Raw genomic sequence first — 19,470 nt, 5'->3', positions numbered from 1 at the left:
GTCAGCCCTGGAATAGGAGCTGTCCATACCAAAGTGGTACGTTTTAAAGGCAGAAACCAACACCATATTTTACAGACAGATTCAAGTTCTTAAAATTAGCTATTTATTCCAACAATATTAAAAGGAGACACACCACTTTCTCAGTCATTTTTCCATTCGTAGTATTTTTATTTTTTTTAAACCCATGAGCCTAATCCCTAATTTTTCTATGGAAAAGCTGTAAGGAAAAGATCACAGGGAAGAAGGATCAGCCTGCAAGAGCATCCACTGTGCTTGTTCTCCCTTTGGAGAGGTTGTCGGGCTTATGGTTGAGATTATATTTTTAAATACTTTCTGAAAGTAAATAAATAAATAAAAATCTCTCCAGGCATCGGCATTAGCTTGTGAAGGAGACCCAAACAATGCATGGGAGGCTAGAAAGGAGCCAGTAAATTCTAAGGGTGTAGAACAGGAGAGGGGATTAAGCCTGGTGATTAAATTAGGCGACGCATGAATACATTCCAATGCACAACATCACTCAAGCACTGGACAAAACATATGGCAACAATGGAGAGCGCTGCCCACGAGGTCACCTTTAATATGATTAGCCATGGACGCCTGAAAGGAGATCTCCCGAGTACCAGCGTGGTAACCCTGCTTTGTGCAGCATGGAGGAGCTCCCTGTGAAAGCCTTTGAGGCTCCCTGAACGCACACAAACGGCTGCTGTGTGCTCAGGGATGTGCCCAAGTCCACTGAAAGCAGGACAGACAAAAAAAGAGCCTTGAGGCCGGGCGAGCTTTTTGTTCCCCACTCCCAGGGCAGCGGCGGGAGCGGTCCCCAGGCTGTCCTGCCTGACAGCTGGGTCACCACACGGGCTCTCCTGTCCCACTTGGACTTTTCAACTCTGCCGTCCCGCATTCACCGGCACCGCTCCTCTCTTTGAAGGGGGAGAAAGCGCCTCATCCATCACTGACACGAAGGCAGTTAATTCACTCCTTTACAACTGGAAAGGCTTTTGCTGTGAGCAGGAGGGAGTGCAGGAAGAGTAATGAAATCCAAAAGGGAGCCAAATGATGCTTTCCTCTGCTAGACGCCAGCGCTGGCAGTGCTTGCTGCTGGCACCGTGCGTGGTGGGTGAAAGGAGACTCTTTTGTGGTATGCCATTAGCTACATCCAAGGCCCCAGTTCATGTTTACCACAGCCACTGCCTTACTTCACTTGGTATTTTTTTCCAGTGCTGTTGATCATACTGCAGAACTGACCGAGTCCGTTTGGAAGCCTTGCTCACAGAAAGCAGAAATAAATTGCTTTTTGAAAAGACTATTTTTTTTCCTTTTGTAAACCAAACCTCACGCTGCTTTCCATAAACCAAACCTAAAGCTGAAATCCTCACTTAAATCTGAGGACTGTGCGAGGCTTTGCCCACACGGGTGGGCTCAACCGTGCCACTCGCCCATGGAGATGCCACAAGCCATGGGAGCATCCAGCTGTGCTGCCCAGACTGCACAAGAGGGCATCTCACACTCTGGCACTACTCTGCAGCCCCAACAAGCAAAACCCCATCACAGCTGCAGCCAGCAGGTTGTCACAGGGTCACAGAATATTCCGAGTTGGAAGGGACCCACAAGGATCACCAAGTCCAGCTCTTAAGTGAATGGCTCATAGGGGCATCAAACCCACATTATTACCATGCTCTGACCAACTGTCCTGTCAACTGTAATGGGAAGAAACACTCCATGACATCAAAGATAATCTCGTGTGAGTCACTCTCACGACAACCTTGCTGTAATCAGGTGAGCCCTTCAGACTGCTGAACTCTACCCCAGAGGACCTTGGCACACTCAGCTGAGTTCCCCACAAGATTTCTCCAGGCCTTTAGCATTTCAGATTCCAGGCAATAACTAACTGGGGACACGTGAGGGACAGGTCCAACGGCAACTTCTTTCACACACTTTGTATCTGCATGGCTGGAGGGTGAAATTCATGGAGACAACCCCAGGAGCAATTTGTTCTGGCTCACAGGTCCCAGCAGCTACAAAGGCTCAGTGACAGAGCAGCAACAAACACAGCACAGGACTGCTACCAGATGAGCTCCTGCTACTGCCAGGAAAAGGATCATCTCCTAAAGCCCTTTCCAGTTTTACATTTCCAGCATGCCATAACTGCAGAGCCTTGACACAACACACGCCCGGCACTGCACTGTCACAGCTGACATTCAATAAGCTGGGAGATTCCTACCCTCTCATACCATAGAGTCACCTTTGATCCTTCTAATAGATCTCTTAGACTCTCATGGAATCTGTCAAGACTGAAGATCAAGCCAGTTTCTAATGAGACAAGGCAGACTGTGCAGCTGCACGCTAGTTCTAAAAACATTTGGGGCAACAGGTACATGAAAGGTTTGGGTGTTTTTTATTTCAGACAAACCAAAAAACCCTTCTCCAAATCCTTCCCTCTTCCACAATGAAAATTAATGAGGGCTGGGACAAAAGCCTGTGGTAGCTCCTACTTCTTGTCCATTCAAGCTCTTTTCAGTAAATCTTCCTCCTCTGAACTGTGTTTTGTACCCATTGCTGTGCTACCACTATGACAAAGGCTACTTGAGGCAAAATCACTGATCCTCAGTGCTGGGTCTAAAGTAAGTTACAGACAATTTTCCTGAAGGGATGATGCCCAGGTGATGTTACTTTGTTCAACTGCTTAGGGTTGGGGCAAGTCCTCTGTCCCCTGCAGAGCTTGGCTGCAGGTGGCAGCTGTGAACTCTGAAGAAAGAAGGTCATCCAGTTCACTCCTGAGGAGTATCCATGTTTCCCTATGAAGTGGGCACACAAGGACAGGTTTGACACACCTCTGTCTGCTGGATTTCTTCATGCCAAGAAAAATGTACAACATCTTGTTGGTCCCAGCATGTGGAGACCAACTGGTTCCTGTGCTGGGCCTGGCCTGTGGAAACTCCATTCAGATACCATATTTCTACTGGGCATCTCCCAGTGCTCACTGTCTGCTCTCACTCACTGCTCTAGTCTTTATCTCAGAACTCCTGGGATTCTGAGCAATAGCATTCTTCCAGCGTGGAGAACCTCAGAGTACTCTCTTGCACTCTTCTAAGGAAAGACACACCTGTTTACTATCTCAGCTGGTTGCAACAGCACCATATTCATGGTCTTTAAACTGATTTCAAGGAACCTCTATAAATGCTTGAGAATCTGAAAAGAGATGACCACACTGCCAAAGGTTGGCCCCCTGGGTAAAGGATATTTGTCAGCAGCTCCCCCCGGAACAGTGTTATGGATCCATCAATATATCTGCCTTTTACTCCTACCTAAACATGAGAAACCAATAACTCCCCAGCTCATTTAACTACCTGCATGTTGCCCACTGTCTTATTAAAAAAACCAAAACAACTAAACAGCAAGGCAATGTGAGCACAGAATTCACTTTCAGTAGTGCTTGAAAATAATAAAAAAACAGAGAGCTGAAGTGAGAATTCAAAACCTCAAAGTAATTTCAACCATACATACATGAGTAGGGAGAAGTTTATACATGATGCAACAGAAAAAATGACTCACTTTCTGAAATGCCAAAGCCTGTTTTAGTTCATTTTGTCTTCCATACCTGCTAAACACATCAATGACTGAGAAATCATTTAATAAATTGCATTTTTTCAAATCCCATTTTAGCTATTTAAGCATTTTATTTCCCAGTATTGTAGGTCAGGTTCTACCTCTAACATGCTAATCAGAAATAAAGTGCAAGCTGGATCAAGGGGTTTGTTCCTCAGAAAAGCAAGGATAGTCTTGAGATTAAAACAGAGACCTTGAAATTGAGGTGAAACTACAACCCTAAAGTTAATGCAAAATATCCTGCTGACTCATGGGACTGTGAACTTTTCAGCATTGCCATGAGACACCCAATAAGCGACAGCTCTGCAGCCCCCCAGTTCTGCAGGATCAGACAGATCAAACCCATGACAAGGCAGGTTTACTTCAGCTGTCAAGGATGGCACAAATTAAATTTTGTTGTATTCAGGCTAGGCTGGTTTTTTACAAAAAAAGCCAAGCAAGAGTGACTGCTTGGTTAGTTTGTATTTCTGTGACAGAAACAAGTTTTTCAAGCCCAGTTAAAGGAATTACCCACAAAAACCCCTCCACATTGATTTTGCATGGCTGGCCTCTTCCAGATGTCTCAAGTCCCTTATGCCACTCAAGTCCAACAAATTCTTGAGGCTACTTTCTCGCTGCCTCTTGCTTAGTTTTCAAGTGACCACCAATTTAATGGCAGCCCATCACAGATGGGCAATGAACTGTGGCCAGCTTAGTTGGTAACTAATTAGCACAAATGCAAGATATTAGCTATCAGATGAGATCCAAAATAGAAATATGCTTCCTTCAGAGGGCAAAGTTTAGTAGTGTTGGCAGGTTTAAGGTGTGACAATGCAGTAACTTGTGAATACACATCTTTGGGGAGAGATGGGTGTTTGTGCCTCAAGATGGAAGCAGGAAATGACAGGGAATGTGTCCCCCACCAGTGAAGGCAGAGCTGCACAAAGAAGGAGCACACTCAGGGAGGAGGTCTTCCTCAAATACCAACTAAGGAAATAAGTGTAACATGGACCAACAACCTTATCTGAGATGTCATGCTTCATGCTCCCATTTTACGCAATTTCATATTCAGGGGAAATCCATACTCTGAATTTTGTTTGTTTGCTTAAACAACTTCCCTGTTACCACATGAAGATGCAGAAAAGGGCAAGATAAATGATCCAGACTACCCAAGACAGATTCAAAGCCACTTGCTTTCAAAACAACCCAAGAGGTTGCTCAACAAAATGCACTCCAAATGAATCACTGCAAGCTTAAACAGGACATATCATTTCAGAAGATGACAGCTTGGACTTGGAACATTTAAAGATAAACCCAAAAGTGGACTTCAGCAGACACTGGTTTCCTCAGATGGGGCAAGATCAGCTCTGTCCTCGCCTGCTGGGATCTTGGCTATGCTTGGATCCTGTAGTCTCATTTCAGAGGGCTATGAAAACCACAGGTGCTTTCTGAGCTTCTTTGTACTTCAGCATCTGTATGCTATGAATGACAAAAGATAAAATACCCCAGGACCCAGAAGGAGTGATCATGCCCAGAAACACCTGATAAAATGAGTTGTGGCCATGAATATTTTCCCTTCTCACTTTGGAATTGAAATGAGAAATCACAGAACTGTAATGTCAGAATCTTTCATCTCCTTCCAAATGTTGTCTTTTGTTATTATACAATTAGTCTTTCTTCTATATACTGTTGGGTGAAACTGAAATGGCTCTGACAAACAGCTGCTACATCTTCACCTATGGCAGATTGATCACATTTGCAGCTATATCAGTCAACACCCAGTGACTCCATCTAAAGAGGATGATGGATTAGCCTTGCAGTCAACTATAATTAATACCCCAAAAAAAAAACCCTGGTCAAGTCTTTGTTCAAATACGTGATAAACAGAATCTGGAACAACAAGAGACTTTCTGATGACGTCTGTTCATCACCAGGGAAGAAAAACACCATTAAGTGGAGGGCAAGACTCTCAGAGCAAGGATTGTTTCCTCAGCAGAAGATGTAAAATAAGAATTTCCTCCCAGCATTCACCCCACATGCACCTCAACACAAACGTGTTTTCCTGGGTTTTATTTGTCTTGCTATCAGAGACACTGAAGAACCAGTTTGTTTCTGCTTCATCAAGAACCAGTTCTTCCATCCTGAACCTTTTTCAACATAGCCAGCAGAAGCCACTACTCTCTCTATCAACCTCAAAAATACCAGAGAGCAGCTTGCTCAGCTGGATCGAGCGCTGAATCCTCTGTCCACCTGAGCTATCAGCATCACATTTGGGACACATTCCACCACACTAAGCCAACACAGATGCCCTCTATTTCCCCTAGACATGCTATTTGGCACTGTCTGAGCAGATGACACCAGGCTGTCTATCACAAGGCAAGGGTAAGACCCATCTGTGAGCAGTTAATCCACAGAATCAAGAGATGTGTACTTCATGTGTCAATTTGGAGTGCTTGCAAACACCTTCAACCTGGCTTGCAGGTCAGGGTTAGGGTTAGGGTTAGGGTTAGGGTTAGGGTTAGGGTTACCCAGCTCATCTCCCTTCTACAATGGCTGATCACCAACTGGATTCAACCAACAGAAAAAGCCAAGCAATTTGGAAGGTCTAATGATGTACTGCCCACTGCAACTCTGTCCCAGGTAAGCAGGAGGGATTTCCATGGGATAGCAGCCCACTGGCTTGGGCCTGGCACACATAGGCAAAGCCCAAGAACTGAAAAGAATGGGGAGAGAGGCTACTTGTGAAACACACCAATTGCTTCTGCACTGCAGAGATGTGCCGGCCACAGTTCAGCCCTCCTGTTTCTCTGCTCTGAATTGTGAGATGTATCTGCCAGGGAACCAGGATAAAAAACCCTGTCCTTAACTGGGCCAGCAATACACAGCAGAAACAAAGAAGCACCAGTTCTTATTTAACAGGTGTCAGTAATAAACATGAGATGAAGAGAATGGTCAGCATTGGCCCAAGGCACTGGATTGGCAGGGGAATCAGATCAAGTCCTACCAGCTCTGCCACCAACACACCATGTGAGCTTGGGCAACTGCTTCACCTCTTCACACCATTCCCATTGTCTGGAAGGATGGAGCCAGCCTCCCCTCTGATACTTGCTCTGAGGCTAGCAGGTGAAAGAACAACCAACACTTCTGCTGTGTCACACAGCATCTCAAAATTAAAGCAAAAGACCTGGTTTTTACAGAGAAGTTTCTCAGCTTGCATGTCTGTGATAGATTTAATAAAACTCAAGGGTTAAGCTGTGTTTGTTTAGAAGAAAACCACTCGTACATCACCGGAGGTCTTGAATATCCGAGCTAGTGGCTGGAATACTTTCTCCAGGAAGAATAAAGTCATAACCCACTCTTGCATTACTGATGGTAAATTAATGCCAGAGCACCACTGCATGGGGAGCTCCTTTCTGGCTGTGTTTGCCCAGACATCTGGCTGCAGTGGCTCCCAGCACAATGCTCCAAAGCCGAGCCCTGTGCCCCAGCACCCCACTCCCCGCTCATGCCGGAGCCAGCTCGGCCATTTCCGCACCTGCTCCTGCTGGGACACAGCTGCTGGGCTTGGAAAGAACCATCGGGGAACGGCGGGACGTGCGCGAGGACATCAATCCTACTCACACCCCTGGGAAGACTTCATTAGAATCCCAGGGCAAAAGACTAGATTCAGAGAGCTTTCCACTCAAAATCCTAATTTAATCTAATTATTTTAAAACCTCCTGGCAACGCAAACACCTCCATGCAAGCAGAGAAATGCTCAGCCAACACACATCCCCTCTATAACATGATCCCAGAACTCCTCCATCCCATGTGGATCCTCGGTGTGTGTAAACTTCCCAACCTAAGCTGTAGCTGCTCCTGACCACAGTGGTGACATCTCATATTCTCCTGCCAAGCACCATGTTCCTCTGTGGTATTGCAGGGAAGACATGCTGAAAATCCTCCCTACTTTTCTGACACACCTTTGTACATTTTGGGTACTCCTGCAGGAGAGTACCATTCCCCAGGAGGAAGCTGTGGCCTCAGATGCTCGTTTTGATGTATTAACTGGGGCTACACAAAAGACACAAAATCCCCCAAAGGAAATTAATCTCCAAGTACATCCAACATTCCCCCAGCTGCCTTATGTATCACACAGTATAAGCAACTATCCATAATGATCATATAGCACCTGCTGTCCCCATTCTGGGTTTCAGTGATGTCTCTTTAACCAGACATCAAAGAGAAGGAGCAGACAATGCTGGAATTGTGATAGGAAGTGAATAGTGAAAGCTCCTTGTCAGTCTAAGTTTCCATTTATCTCACAGCCCCGTACATACTGCCCACCCTGCCTCTGCTGGCATGTTCGTGCACTTTTGCTGTAACAGCCTCTTTAGGAAGGTATCATAGCAGTTTTCAGGCTTTTATAGATGGGCCTTTTGGATTTTCTCTTGCACCAACTGCCCAGCCAGGTACCTATGCTTCAACCTACCCTGATGGAACCAAATCCGAGATGAATTTGGTACCATCACATGCCATGCAATGAGCACCACGAATTTCTTTTTGAGACTGACCAAGAGATGCAGCCCCTACTCCAGTCAGGGGCTGCAGAAAAGCCATTTACTCCTCCCTTGAACAGTCCATGCACTCAGTGTGCAGGGGAAGCACATACAGCAGCCTTGGACAGAAAACTTAAGGATCACACCAGGGAGTAGTCAAGCCAGGATGAACCTTTCTGCCCCAACTGCATGTTAAGACACAAATGCAGAACATGCTATTAAAGGAAACACGCAGACTGAAGTCTGTGCAACATTATAGCCCTTTTCTGTCCCGTCTAAACACTTCTTCCAACCCTAAGTCTTCCATCATATACTAATTAACTGCATTTTGCACACAATGACTGTTTAACTACGGTAGAAATATTTATTACTTTCACAAAGCAAGAATAAAATGCTTACTATACAGATATGAGGCAGGAAATACAACAAAACAATTTCCCATAATTATTTCCAGCAGTTGCTCATATTGGAAAATGTTAATAATGAGAGTAATTCATTTGTGGTTCTTCAGATTTACAATTAAACAGCATTAGCAAGGACAGCTGCCTAAAAATACATGTTTCTGTTCTATCCCATTAGCCACAACCAAAACCGAAATTTCCCAACATACAGTGTCACAGGCAGCGTCCTTCCTCCTCCTCCCTTTCCATGTGTGAGTGGCTTGAGTCAGCTTCTCGAAGCCATTTGCACCAAGTATGGAGACTGGGTTCTGCGGGCTTCAAAAACTATACAGAGGTGGCTACTAAATCCCAGATGTCAGATACCTGGGTGGTTTGGAGCTGGCATTCTGCACACATCTTGGTTTTTGGGACCTTTGTGCCTGTTTCCCTATGTTTCCTGAAGCTCTATTAAATACTCTCTTACTTCAGCAGTACCACCAGACTTAAATAAACAAAGTTGTTCTCAAAGATCACTGATTTCCTTATCCTCAGCAGCATTGGTACAAGACCATAGGTCTCCAGAGTGCTACAGAGCTACAACAATACAATTTTTACTACCTCTAAGTTACTCAAAACAATACAGACCCACAGGGAACAGCAACCATTGCTCACACGACAAGACAACGGCATCCTACACAAGCTGGGAGCAAGCAGAAGTGAGACCATCTCACTACAAATCCAGCACTTAAATTCGTGTAACACTCTCATCTGTGTAATTTTTGTCCTTTTTTCCTTCCCTTTTCCCACACACCTGCAAAGCTAAATGTCTGTTTTGCAGAAAACAAGGAGAGAAGCTATTCTAGCAAACAATTCAGTGCCATTAACTGGTATGATGCAAAAGCACTTTGGGTTGTTCTCACAAGGAACTTTGGTCAATGCTGATGTTTTGAGCACCCAGGTGTAAATGTGCTGCTAAAGGTAGAATCACTGGCACAACAAAAGGGAATGCTTAGCTCACAGAGAGTTGTCATAGAGACAGATCAGCATCCCAGGGTATTCTCATTTTAAAAAGGCACAGAAATCCTTTTTAACCTGTCTTCCCGTAGGCATCTGTCCTCGTGATTCATTTCTAAACTGCTGAGGCCAAAAGAGAACCATTTATCAGCACGTCTCCTCTAGGCAGGCTGGAGCTAAGAAGCTTTTCTGCAAACTTGATGGTTTTTGTTGAAAGCAAGTTTCTATCTGATTCTCTGGCTAGTGTTTCTAAAAGCTGTGGGCTGGGGAAGTGATCCAGCTTCAAAGTAACCTGGCCAGGAAAAAAAAAAAAGGAAAGCTCTGGGTTGTGCTCACTTTGCTTTTTAAACCAGGTCAGATCTCTGCTCCAATTTATAGACTGGCTACACCAGGAGCTGAGAGAGGACAGCACAGAGGGGCCATTTCATGGTCCTGTGCAAGAAGGAGGTGTGGGAGGGAAGACAATATCGTAAATACCTGAATAGTTTTTTTAGTCACATACAAGACTTCTTGCCTTTGCACCTAAAAGCTGCAGCTCTGAATGAGAAGGAAAAGAAATACATTAATCTCTGTCTGTGTGGACAAAGTTTCATAAGCTTCTTAGCTGTTGAAGGTGCAAAACCTTTAAACCTTTAAAACCCAGCTCAACTGCTTTTTGGAACTAGGAAGCTGGCAGGCAGCACAGGAAACCACATTCTAGGGAAAAGCCCCAGAAGCGGCCTATGGGGACAGCTGGATCCCCACGGAATGAAAGATGTGTGGCTCTGTTTGCAAACATGGTCCTCAGACCCAAGGCCCAATGCAGCAGGATTCCCTGCAATCCCAGCAGGATTCCCAGATCTCTGCAGAGGCATGAAAGGAACTGGGGAGTGGGGGGAAAGAGGGGTCACAGGTATGTGGGTTAAAGTCATGGCCAGGATTAAACTAAAGCAGGAATTCAAAATTGCACAGCCCCAAGATACACATACATATACTGACACTGAACCACAAACCCTAAGCTTTCCAGACTGTGTACTATCTCTGTAATGTCTCATGGTCTTCTGTGTGACCCAGATATGTAATTCCTAAGTTATTAAAAAAAAAATATATATATATGTATATTCTTCATCCATTGAGCTATGGAGATTCCTGCTTCTAAAATTGCTGCTAAAAGATAAAACTGTGGGCAAGCAGATGCTGCTCTCATGCTAGGTCATAAAAATTCAGCAGTGACATTGAAAGAGGAAACATTCTTCCTCACCCCAGCAGGACCAGCCTGACACTGCTGCATCCTACTGGAGCCATCCTGTGTCACACCCAAGGAGCTCCCTGGCCAGCCAATATTTCTGCTATTATAAAGATATGCCCATGAATGCTTTCATCTGAGAAATGTTCTTAGTTTTGGGGAATAAATCCTAAACTACATGGATACTACGGGACAGATCAGTATCAGTCCAAAGAGAAAACTGAGGCAGACAGGGAGAGCACCAGCCCAAAGCCACCACAGCCAGTGGCAAAGGAGAATGGGAGAGTCTTTCCCTCGGGATTTTCTTAATACCAAGAGGAAGCACAGGAACACTTCACACTGAAAAATGGCAGGGTAGAAGTAAACAAAAAAAGTCATCACTGCTCAATCAGGAGCTACCCCATAGTAGAACTTTCAAACACAACACAATGTATAGGAAGAGGACTCACATCCCTTGGAAAAAAAAGCACAGAAGTCATCCATGCTCAGCCACCCCCTCCCTTAAGACTGTGAGATGATCATTTCCTTCACTCACATATTTATTTGGAATCCAATAATTCATTGCCCCAAGCTTCCTGCTGGAGTTTGTCTTCCATTGTTCAGGATTTACATTACTCAACAGGAAATCAGTGAGAGGTCCAGTGATTAGAAAGGTGTGTTTCCCATTTGGACCCACCCTTGCTTGCTCACTTGGGACTGGAAGTGGGACATGCCACACAACTGTGCCCATGGGAACTCAGGGAACTGGGGAAGCAGGAGTAGAAGAATTTGTCCCCTTCTATTAAAGGACACAGATTGCGTTGTCCCGCCATATGCCACTGGCCACGTCCCCAAACCTGCCCCTCACACACTGTTCATACTCAGGCCTTGGAGCAACCACTTCCTCCATGGGCTGGGGAGGGTGTAATTTATCAAAATAAAGCTATCAGGGCAGTACTTGACTCCACTAAGTGTGGTGAAAGTGTCCCTTGATCTAAAATACGCTTCCTTCTCAAAGACCATTACTTTGACACGCTTGCCAGGGGAGAGAGATTCTGCACAGTGTAAAGTGCCATCTGTGACACATAACTCAGTTTATCACGATGGTTGGGAACTAGGCTGAGCAGGAATCAACGGCCTCTGGTGCCCTTAGCTGTGGCTTTTAATCCCAATCTCACAAATGATGTTCCAATATGTTCTCTTTAATGGCTCCTCTGTAGGAGCACAGAGCAAAACAAAACACAGCTAATCTTTTACGGGCTATCACTGGAACAGGATGCTTCCCTGGCCAAATCCTCCCATTGAAAATGTCACAGCTGGTTTAAAACATATTTCCCCTGAGGTTATTTTGATAAGAGGTAACTGAACTCAGGGGCACACAGCTAGCAGTCAGCACTACACTGTAACAGTGACTTGTGGAAGGCAGCTGGTGACCTTTCTGGGCCACAGCTCCCAGTCACCATGGACTCTTTTTCCAAGCCAGATACCTCCAAGGCTTCCCAAGCAGCTGATCTCATGCAAAAGCTGTGATTTTTATGTTTCTCTAGCATTCAGGGTGTGCTTGGGAACAAAGGCCCAGTTTATTAGCCATTGTGCACTAAGCCTCAAAGAAGGAAGTCTCTGTTCCAAAAGAGGCTTAAGAAAACTTCAAAGTGCAAGTTTGATTTCCAAAAATAGTTTTCAAATTAATTTAGGGAGACCTTAAGCAAATGTCCTTGCTCCAGGCTCACTTATGTGTGCTGAACCAGTCCTCTGAGAGCTCCTACAACAGATGTAGGCAAGACAGCCCCAGACACTTCACTGCCTACAGCAGAAGGTTTACCCTAAAATAAAAACTCCTCTGCTGAAACTCAAGATACAAATTTGTCATTCTGTCCATCTTAGACATGGGGGAAAGCACATTGCCTCTTCTTCACAGCAGCTCCACCACAATGTTGGGGAAGGTCACAGATTAGAGATTAGAGACACTTCTTGCTCTTGTTGCTCTGCAATGATTTCTCTAAAATTAGACTTTCCTGCAACTGGAGACAACACTACAATGCTGAGTAAAATGGAAGGGTTACAACATATGTCTTACATACAATAGCCCTGTTTACACCACTCCTAGCTTCTTTCTCAGCAATATCCTTATGTTGACTCACACTCATTTTGCAAAATGAAACAATAGAGCTTCCTTAACTTAAAAGATTATTTTGTCTCCTGCTCAGGAAGACCACTGGGTTCTACAAATTACTGGAATCTCCTATCCAAAAAAACTATCAGAAGCCACCTCCGAGCAGCTGAACACCATGCAAAAGTATTTTTTGCTGTGATAGCCTAAAATATCTGGATCTCCTTGTAAAATAGAAATGACACATAACACTACTGATACAAGATTATTTAAATCACCCCAGACAGAAAACCTCCTCTCTAACATTTTTTCCTCTGAAACACACCCAACACTTACAAGTATTAGCTTAGATAACATTTAGCCATTTTCCCAGCACAGAGAACTGCTATGAAAGCTGTGGAAAACAAGAATATTGCAAGCACAGAAAGAAATGTGGAGGATGAGCCTTTCCCAGTGAAATGTGCACTAATATCTGAACTGCATGATAATGAACGACACTGTCATGATTTGTTTCACTGCATGAATTACTTACCCAGTCCAACAGGGTTTTAGGATTTTGAAAAATGTTGGAAAATGGATCACTCCTTAAAAACCAGGGATTTTTTTCTTTTCATCCTACTTACTGCTTATGGTACATAATTTGATGCCGCTCTTAAGACAACATTGGCACTCAAACCTGTCTTTCTATTCCAGCCTTGATTTTACCCTTCAAGTTTTTAGACTGGCCAGAAAATTCTTAGAAAGTACCAGGTGAAATTGCTTTGGAGAAGCCTGAAGGGGCTGGAATCACTCACCTGGTCTAAGTGCAGGGCACCCTCGGTGAAGCGCTGCTTGCGCAGGCGCTGCGCCACTCGATGCAGGTTGAGCACAGCCTCCTGGATCTCGGCTATCGAGTGCTGGAGTGCGACAGGGGGGAGCTCTTCAGGTGCCAACACCTTCCCAGGGCTGTCAATCATTCTCTGGGCATGGTCATAGCTGAGCTTCACGCAGGAGCAGATGACCGTCCGCCCAAACCACTCATCAAGGATCTGCAAAATTGCCAAGTGGAAATTGACCTGAGGACTCATTCTTCTGGTGCACAAAAGCTTGGGAAGTTGTACAAACACTAGGAGGAATGACAACAGACTTCCCCACTACCTGTGATCTCTGAGTGAAGATCTCGTCCTACTGAGACCTTCAGGCCTTTTGCCCATGCAGATTCTCTAGCATCTAGTAAGGTGTATATGCAAGTAACAGGTAACAATGTATTGTGCACATACATAGGAGACGGCTTGGATCTCCCTCCTCTACCTGACTTCCCTCCTCCACAGATCTCCAAGAACTACAGACCATCTGGGAGTTGAACCCAGCCTGTTGACTCACAGGTTACCAGCTGCAGTGACAACAGGCAGAAACACACATGCCAGAGAGGTTCTCCTGCCTAAAACACAGCAGAATGACTTAAAGTCTGGCCCCCAGAGCACAAGAGACTGGCCTTAAAATCCTGTTTTCAGGAGTACTGCAGAAACCCCATCATCTGACTAGCACTTGTGAAAGTGCCTGAGTAGGACTTCAGTGGGTCTGCAGGAGAGATGGACAGCCACTGACCCCTTGCTTCTCAGATCATGTCCATGGTTCTAGGTCCAAACTCAAGTCAGGAACCTTTCTGGGCTTCCAAACTACTTTGGAATTGAGAGGAAAATATTCAATAAACTGCTTATAAAATTATTTTATATAAACCAGAAGCCACTCTCATTTAGAACTCCCTAAAAGAATACTGGTGTAAAAGCAGGAATTCAGAATAATTTCCTAAAGCAGACAGGAAAACCTATTTTCAGCTGAGATATATAAGAGAATCAATCCAACAGCTCATCAAGGCAGTGATAAAGTGCCAAGCGACATGGGCAGAAGGATTTTCAGAAAAGTAAAGAGCACTGGCATGAGACAGATGCAGTTTGTGATAAACCATTCAAAGCACAAGTGCTCAGAGAATGATTGAAGAATTGCAATTCTGCCTTAGCTGCCAGTGCCACCTTACCCCTTCATCAGCCCAACAGGACAAGGTAAATTCTGCAAGTGACAGAGCGCAGGGAGAAGGGCAAGCTCTCTATGACAGCCTCGTCAAGGACACTGCTTCAGAGACAAACCTTCCTGGTAATAGGAAGGGACTGATTCCCAAAATACCTTTGCTGCCTCCTTCCCTAATGCATCACAGATGTGCTGTATAACTCAGCAACTCAGAGCTCTGAAAGTCACAGGGCTTTTAAGGTTATTTCTACTTCGAGAGTGCTTTAATAGCAGAAATGCAGCAAGTAGCATCTTGCAATGTAAAGTGCTCTGACCATCATGGTTATTCCCTGTATCTCTTCCTCTGTGCTGTGGAGACAGAAAGGAAGAGAAAGCCAAAGAAAAAAGAAAGCTCTATGTCCAGCTCCAAAATTGGAGATGTTGTGACAGTGGTGAGTGGTGGCAGCACCTGCTCTGTGCTCTGCTGCATCTGTTCAATGCAGTTCAGCTTCTTGTGGCGATGTGGGGTGCATGTCCAGTAGGTCAGCAGCCCCTGCTGATTTGGAAACCCCACCAGAGGAATGGGCAAGCTCCCATGGGCTGGCCCCCATGTACCATGGCTGAGGGATGGGCAAGGCACAGTGGAGGAGCAACATTTGGGGTTTGTGAGCTGGGACGTAGAGATTACAATGAGTAGCCCACAAGATCAGTCTGCAAAGTTTCCCCCATCACAGCAAACTTGGTGCACCCAGAGTCCACACAGAGCACCAGCATCTAAAGGATTTCTAAAGTTATAAGGTTTCCCCAGTTCTGCCTGCTTTTGAGAAAAACCCATAGTCCTGAGCAACATCCTGTCCTCACTGTCAGTGCTCTCAGGGCTCTTCACCAACAGCTGAGGTTCCAGGGCTGTTCCAGCAGAGTGTCAGGGAGCATGTGATCCTGCTTGCACTGAGATACAGGTATACTAACACCTAGAAATACCAGCTTTTAGAAGAATGGCCTCCTGGGCAAAAGCCCTACAATCAGTTTTTCTCTTGGAAAGAATAAATTCTTCTCCAGCCTTCACCTGACATCGACATCAAGTGACCTCGAGGTAAGACTGTAACCCTGAAAGGCCTTGTAGGAGAAACCAGTTTGCTGAGATAGCCACAGGCAGTCTGCTCTCCCAGGGACAGCATGGCCACAGCCCAGACCACTCCATAGTCTGCTCCCTGAGCTGGATGCTACAGCTCCTCGATTTTCACACTGGTCCAAAAGGGTCGAACTGAGCAGTGCTTGAAACACAATGGATATATTGCATGGGACAAGAGACAAGATGTAATTAAAGGCTTATTTTAATTAAGACTTGACTTTTAGCTGTTCAAAGACAACTCAGAGTCAATAAAAGGTCTACCTAGTAGCTGCTCTTAGAAGGTCTCATGAGCAATCATGCTGTTGCTACAGGAAGGTGAACACTTTTCACAGCAGACAAATACAACCCACCTCAGTGCCAGAGCAGGGATTCACTGCAGAAATACAGAATCAGGACTGAAACTGTATTTTGCTAAGGCACAAAGACAGATTCAGCATCCTTTAGAGCAGCTGGGACAACAATAAGGAGGTGAATCTCTGTGGAAAATTACCGAATTGGCACAAGAAATACTGTCTACAGAAAGAGTTGTATATATAACAACAATGTCTTAAAAAAACTCTGAGTACAAAAACTGTATTTTGCATAGACTAAAGAGAGTTCTGGTACTGCCAGTCTTTAGCCCACCCTGATTAGTAAGGGGAGATTAGTAAGGGGACCCTGTGATCCCCAAAAAGGAGATTTCAGGGTAACAAAGAGTGTGGGAGAGGAAAAGGGAGAGAAATGAAGACCTGGGGAGTGGTGGCAGGCAGCTGAAGGCAGCTCAGTGCACCAACAGACAGCCTCCACTACTGCTCCCTGGAAATAACACATGCAGAGAGGATGGAGCATGCCTTTGCTGATGGGCTATCATGCTTTATTTGGACTGATGTAATTTGCAGCTCTGAAGAGGAATTAAACAGTCTGTTTAGCAGAGAGGCCACAGAGGCGCAGTGCAGCATCCGCCGCACTGCACAACTGCCTGCGAGCTCCAGGCAGGCCTGGAGTCAGAGGCACACCTCATCCACCCAAAGCATTAGCTCTGAATTGCTGCTGGAGGTAAGACATTAAATGGTTGGGTGACCTGGCAAGAAGCAGGACATTCTCCATTCCTGAGATTCATACAAATGTTCATCCTTTCCCAGCCATGTTGAGAGATTATTTCAGTTAGAAATTCCACAGTATGTCCTCAGCAAGACAGGACACAGGGACAGTCCTGTCCTACATCCTCCAGCATTGTTCACCTTTGCTATCCACCTGAGTGTTGAGGGATGACATTTTTACCACTACAAGAGTAGGGGCTGGCCACGAGGGAGGACTAATTAGCAGGATGACTGCCTGCTTCCTAAGGTACCTTGCCTTCCGGAGTCAATTTCCAAATCACAGAGAACGTCAGTCTGTCTTGCATGGGATTGAGACTGCAGAGCTCCTCACAGAGCAGCCTGGGAAGCATTGGGATCACCTGCAAGAGAAGAGAGCCTTGGTGAGACACAAGCTTTTAGTGTGGACAAGCTTCCCTGAGCAGCTGGTAAAGAGAAAATATGTTAAGCTGTCAGCATCACGTTCTCTGTGGCAGGAGTGGCCACATCACAGCTCTGGGATGCATCACCCATGCCATTGCTGTATCACATGGCAGACAGCGTGCTGGCATGGAATGAGGAAGTAAACCAAATCCTCTGAAATGAGAGGATTTCAGACATGGCTAAGGCCACCAATATCCACACCAGCCCCATCCCTCAATGAGACCAGAGGCAATTTTAAGTCTCCAACCTGGGAATCATTCCCAGTGCTCCCCTCTGAAGAATGGAGTAAGCATCCTGGAGTGATCTGCATCCTTGGTTATGCAAACACTTACACTGCAACTTTTAAGGTCACAAAGTTTGCTCTGTTTTCCACATCTTTGCCAATGCCGCTTTGGCACTGGGAAGAATGAGGAAGGGCACATCAGGAAATTTAATGGTGAAGAAACATGGTCCTGGCAGTCAGGAGCTGAAGAGGTTGGACTGGGGAACTGTGTTTCTTGCTTTCCCACTGAATACCATGTAACCAAGAAGTAAATGCAAGTCTGCTCTCTGCAAAGCATAAATGAAACTTCTCCCATGCAACACGGGAGCCGTGCTTGGCTTCAAGACTGTATCATGCTTTACAGCACAGACAGGAACTTGTAGATGCAGGTGAGATAAACAAAAGTACCTGTGTTATGACTATTGACCAAGCTGTTTGCAAATGCAGAACAATTACTTTATTATGCTCAAAATTTGAACAAAATGTCAGTCAGCATAAATTTCTTCAAGATTTTTTAACCCATGTCCTAATTCCTTACAACTAATCAATATTTCTGCTGCTGAATGTTGAATTACCAAATTCCAAATTACTCACCTGACTACACCATCAAAGCTAAAGCTTTTGAGCATATTCATGCAAGAGCAAACCTGAGTAGCTCCAAGTGTTTCCACCATCCCTGAGTTATTTCCTAAGTGAAGTCTGTATTAAAGATAATCTTTAGCAGCTGCTTAATGAAGCAAAACTCATTATTTGAGTTTCACTTCTGACTTCCCTTCTCATTGTTTACCTTTGTGAAGAAGCAATAATTGCCCTCTAAAAACCACTACATTACTCCTCTCGTTTATTTTGAGTGGCAACATGGAATGGTGCTTTTCAGAAAAACACAGAGAAATGCTCTACTTGTGTGCCATAAAGTAATTTAGCTATCTAATTTAGTTTCCATTTTGACTGCTCTGTGTGCCAGTCTGTAAATATAGGACCAGCAGGAAGCTGACTGACATACAAATCCCAGCTCTTCCAAATTCTGACACCTATTTAGTGATTTCACAGATAAGTTTTTCTACCTGGAGGCAGGAGAACCACTGTTCTTCAAAACAGTATGAAAAAACAGTGTCAGGTGCCCATTTTCTCCTCAGGTGCACACACTTTACACTTACCTTTTGCTCTGAAGGAAAGACTTAAAATATTTAATCACATTTGTGGTTTGGCACCAGAAAATGACTATAAATCTCTTCTAACTGCGGTGCACACTAGTGCCAAAAGGTTAACTGCATGGTCTGGGGCTCTCAGGGAGTCACACCATGAATCAGCAGCCCTGGTTCTCCTGGAAGGTCAGAAGGGCACAGCCTATGATAAGCTGTTTCCCACAGCACAAAGCCGCCAACTCTGTTATTGCAGTTGCGAGCAGAGCGTTAACAATGCTGCTGCATTCATAACTCACTGCGCCGGTACGTGAGCTTGCCCATGCTGCCTGCAAGGACCCACAAGGGTATAAATTTAGTGTAAGTGATGCCAACCCATAGCAGAAAAGAGAGAAAATAGCTTTATAGACTCAGAGAAATCCCTGCCTGCCCAAGATCACCCATGACCACCTTAAGACCCCGAAGTTCAGGTCACAGTGAACAAAGTGCTAGTAATTTAATAAAAGCTCCCATGCCCTTTCCCACCCAAATTAAAAGCTGCTTTTCTCTCTCTCCCTAGCTTTGATAATCTGATAATGGTCTGTACTTACTGAATATTTGTGTGCCTTTGCACATCCTCTT

General features: G+C 45.0%; 1 protein-coding gene across 2 annotated transcripts in view; it reads right to left on the bottom strand.

Moving 5' to 3' along the window:
* DIS3L2 (DIS3 like 3'-5' exoribonuclease 2) overlaps positions 1-19,470 on the bottom strand; it is a 177,061-nt gene that overhangs the window by 47,030 nt on the left and 110,561 nt on the right. For both annotated transcript variants that reach the window (XM_014312335.1, XM_031055477.1), the window contains exons 12-13: positions 17,277-17,384; positions 13,623-13,856 (exon numbers count right to left, since the gene is read on the bottom strand). In XM_014312335.1, the coding sequence (XP_014167810.1) occupies positions 13,623-13,856; positions 17,277-17,384 (342 nt within the window). The remainder of the gene's footprint in view (positions 1-13,622; positions 13,857-17,276; positions 17,385-19,470) is intronic.

Source organism: Geospiza fortis, unplaced genomic scaffold, assembly GCF_000277835.1.
Source record: "Geospiza fortis unplaced genomic scaffold, GeoFor_1.0 scaffold172, whole genome shotgun sequence".
Classification (NCBI taxonomy): domain Eukaryota; kingdom Metazoa; phylum Chordata; class Aves; order Passeriformes; family Thraupidae; genus Geospiza; species Geospiza fortis.
This window is presented reverse-complemented; position numbering and strand designations above follow the sequence as displayed.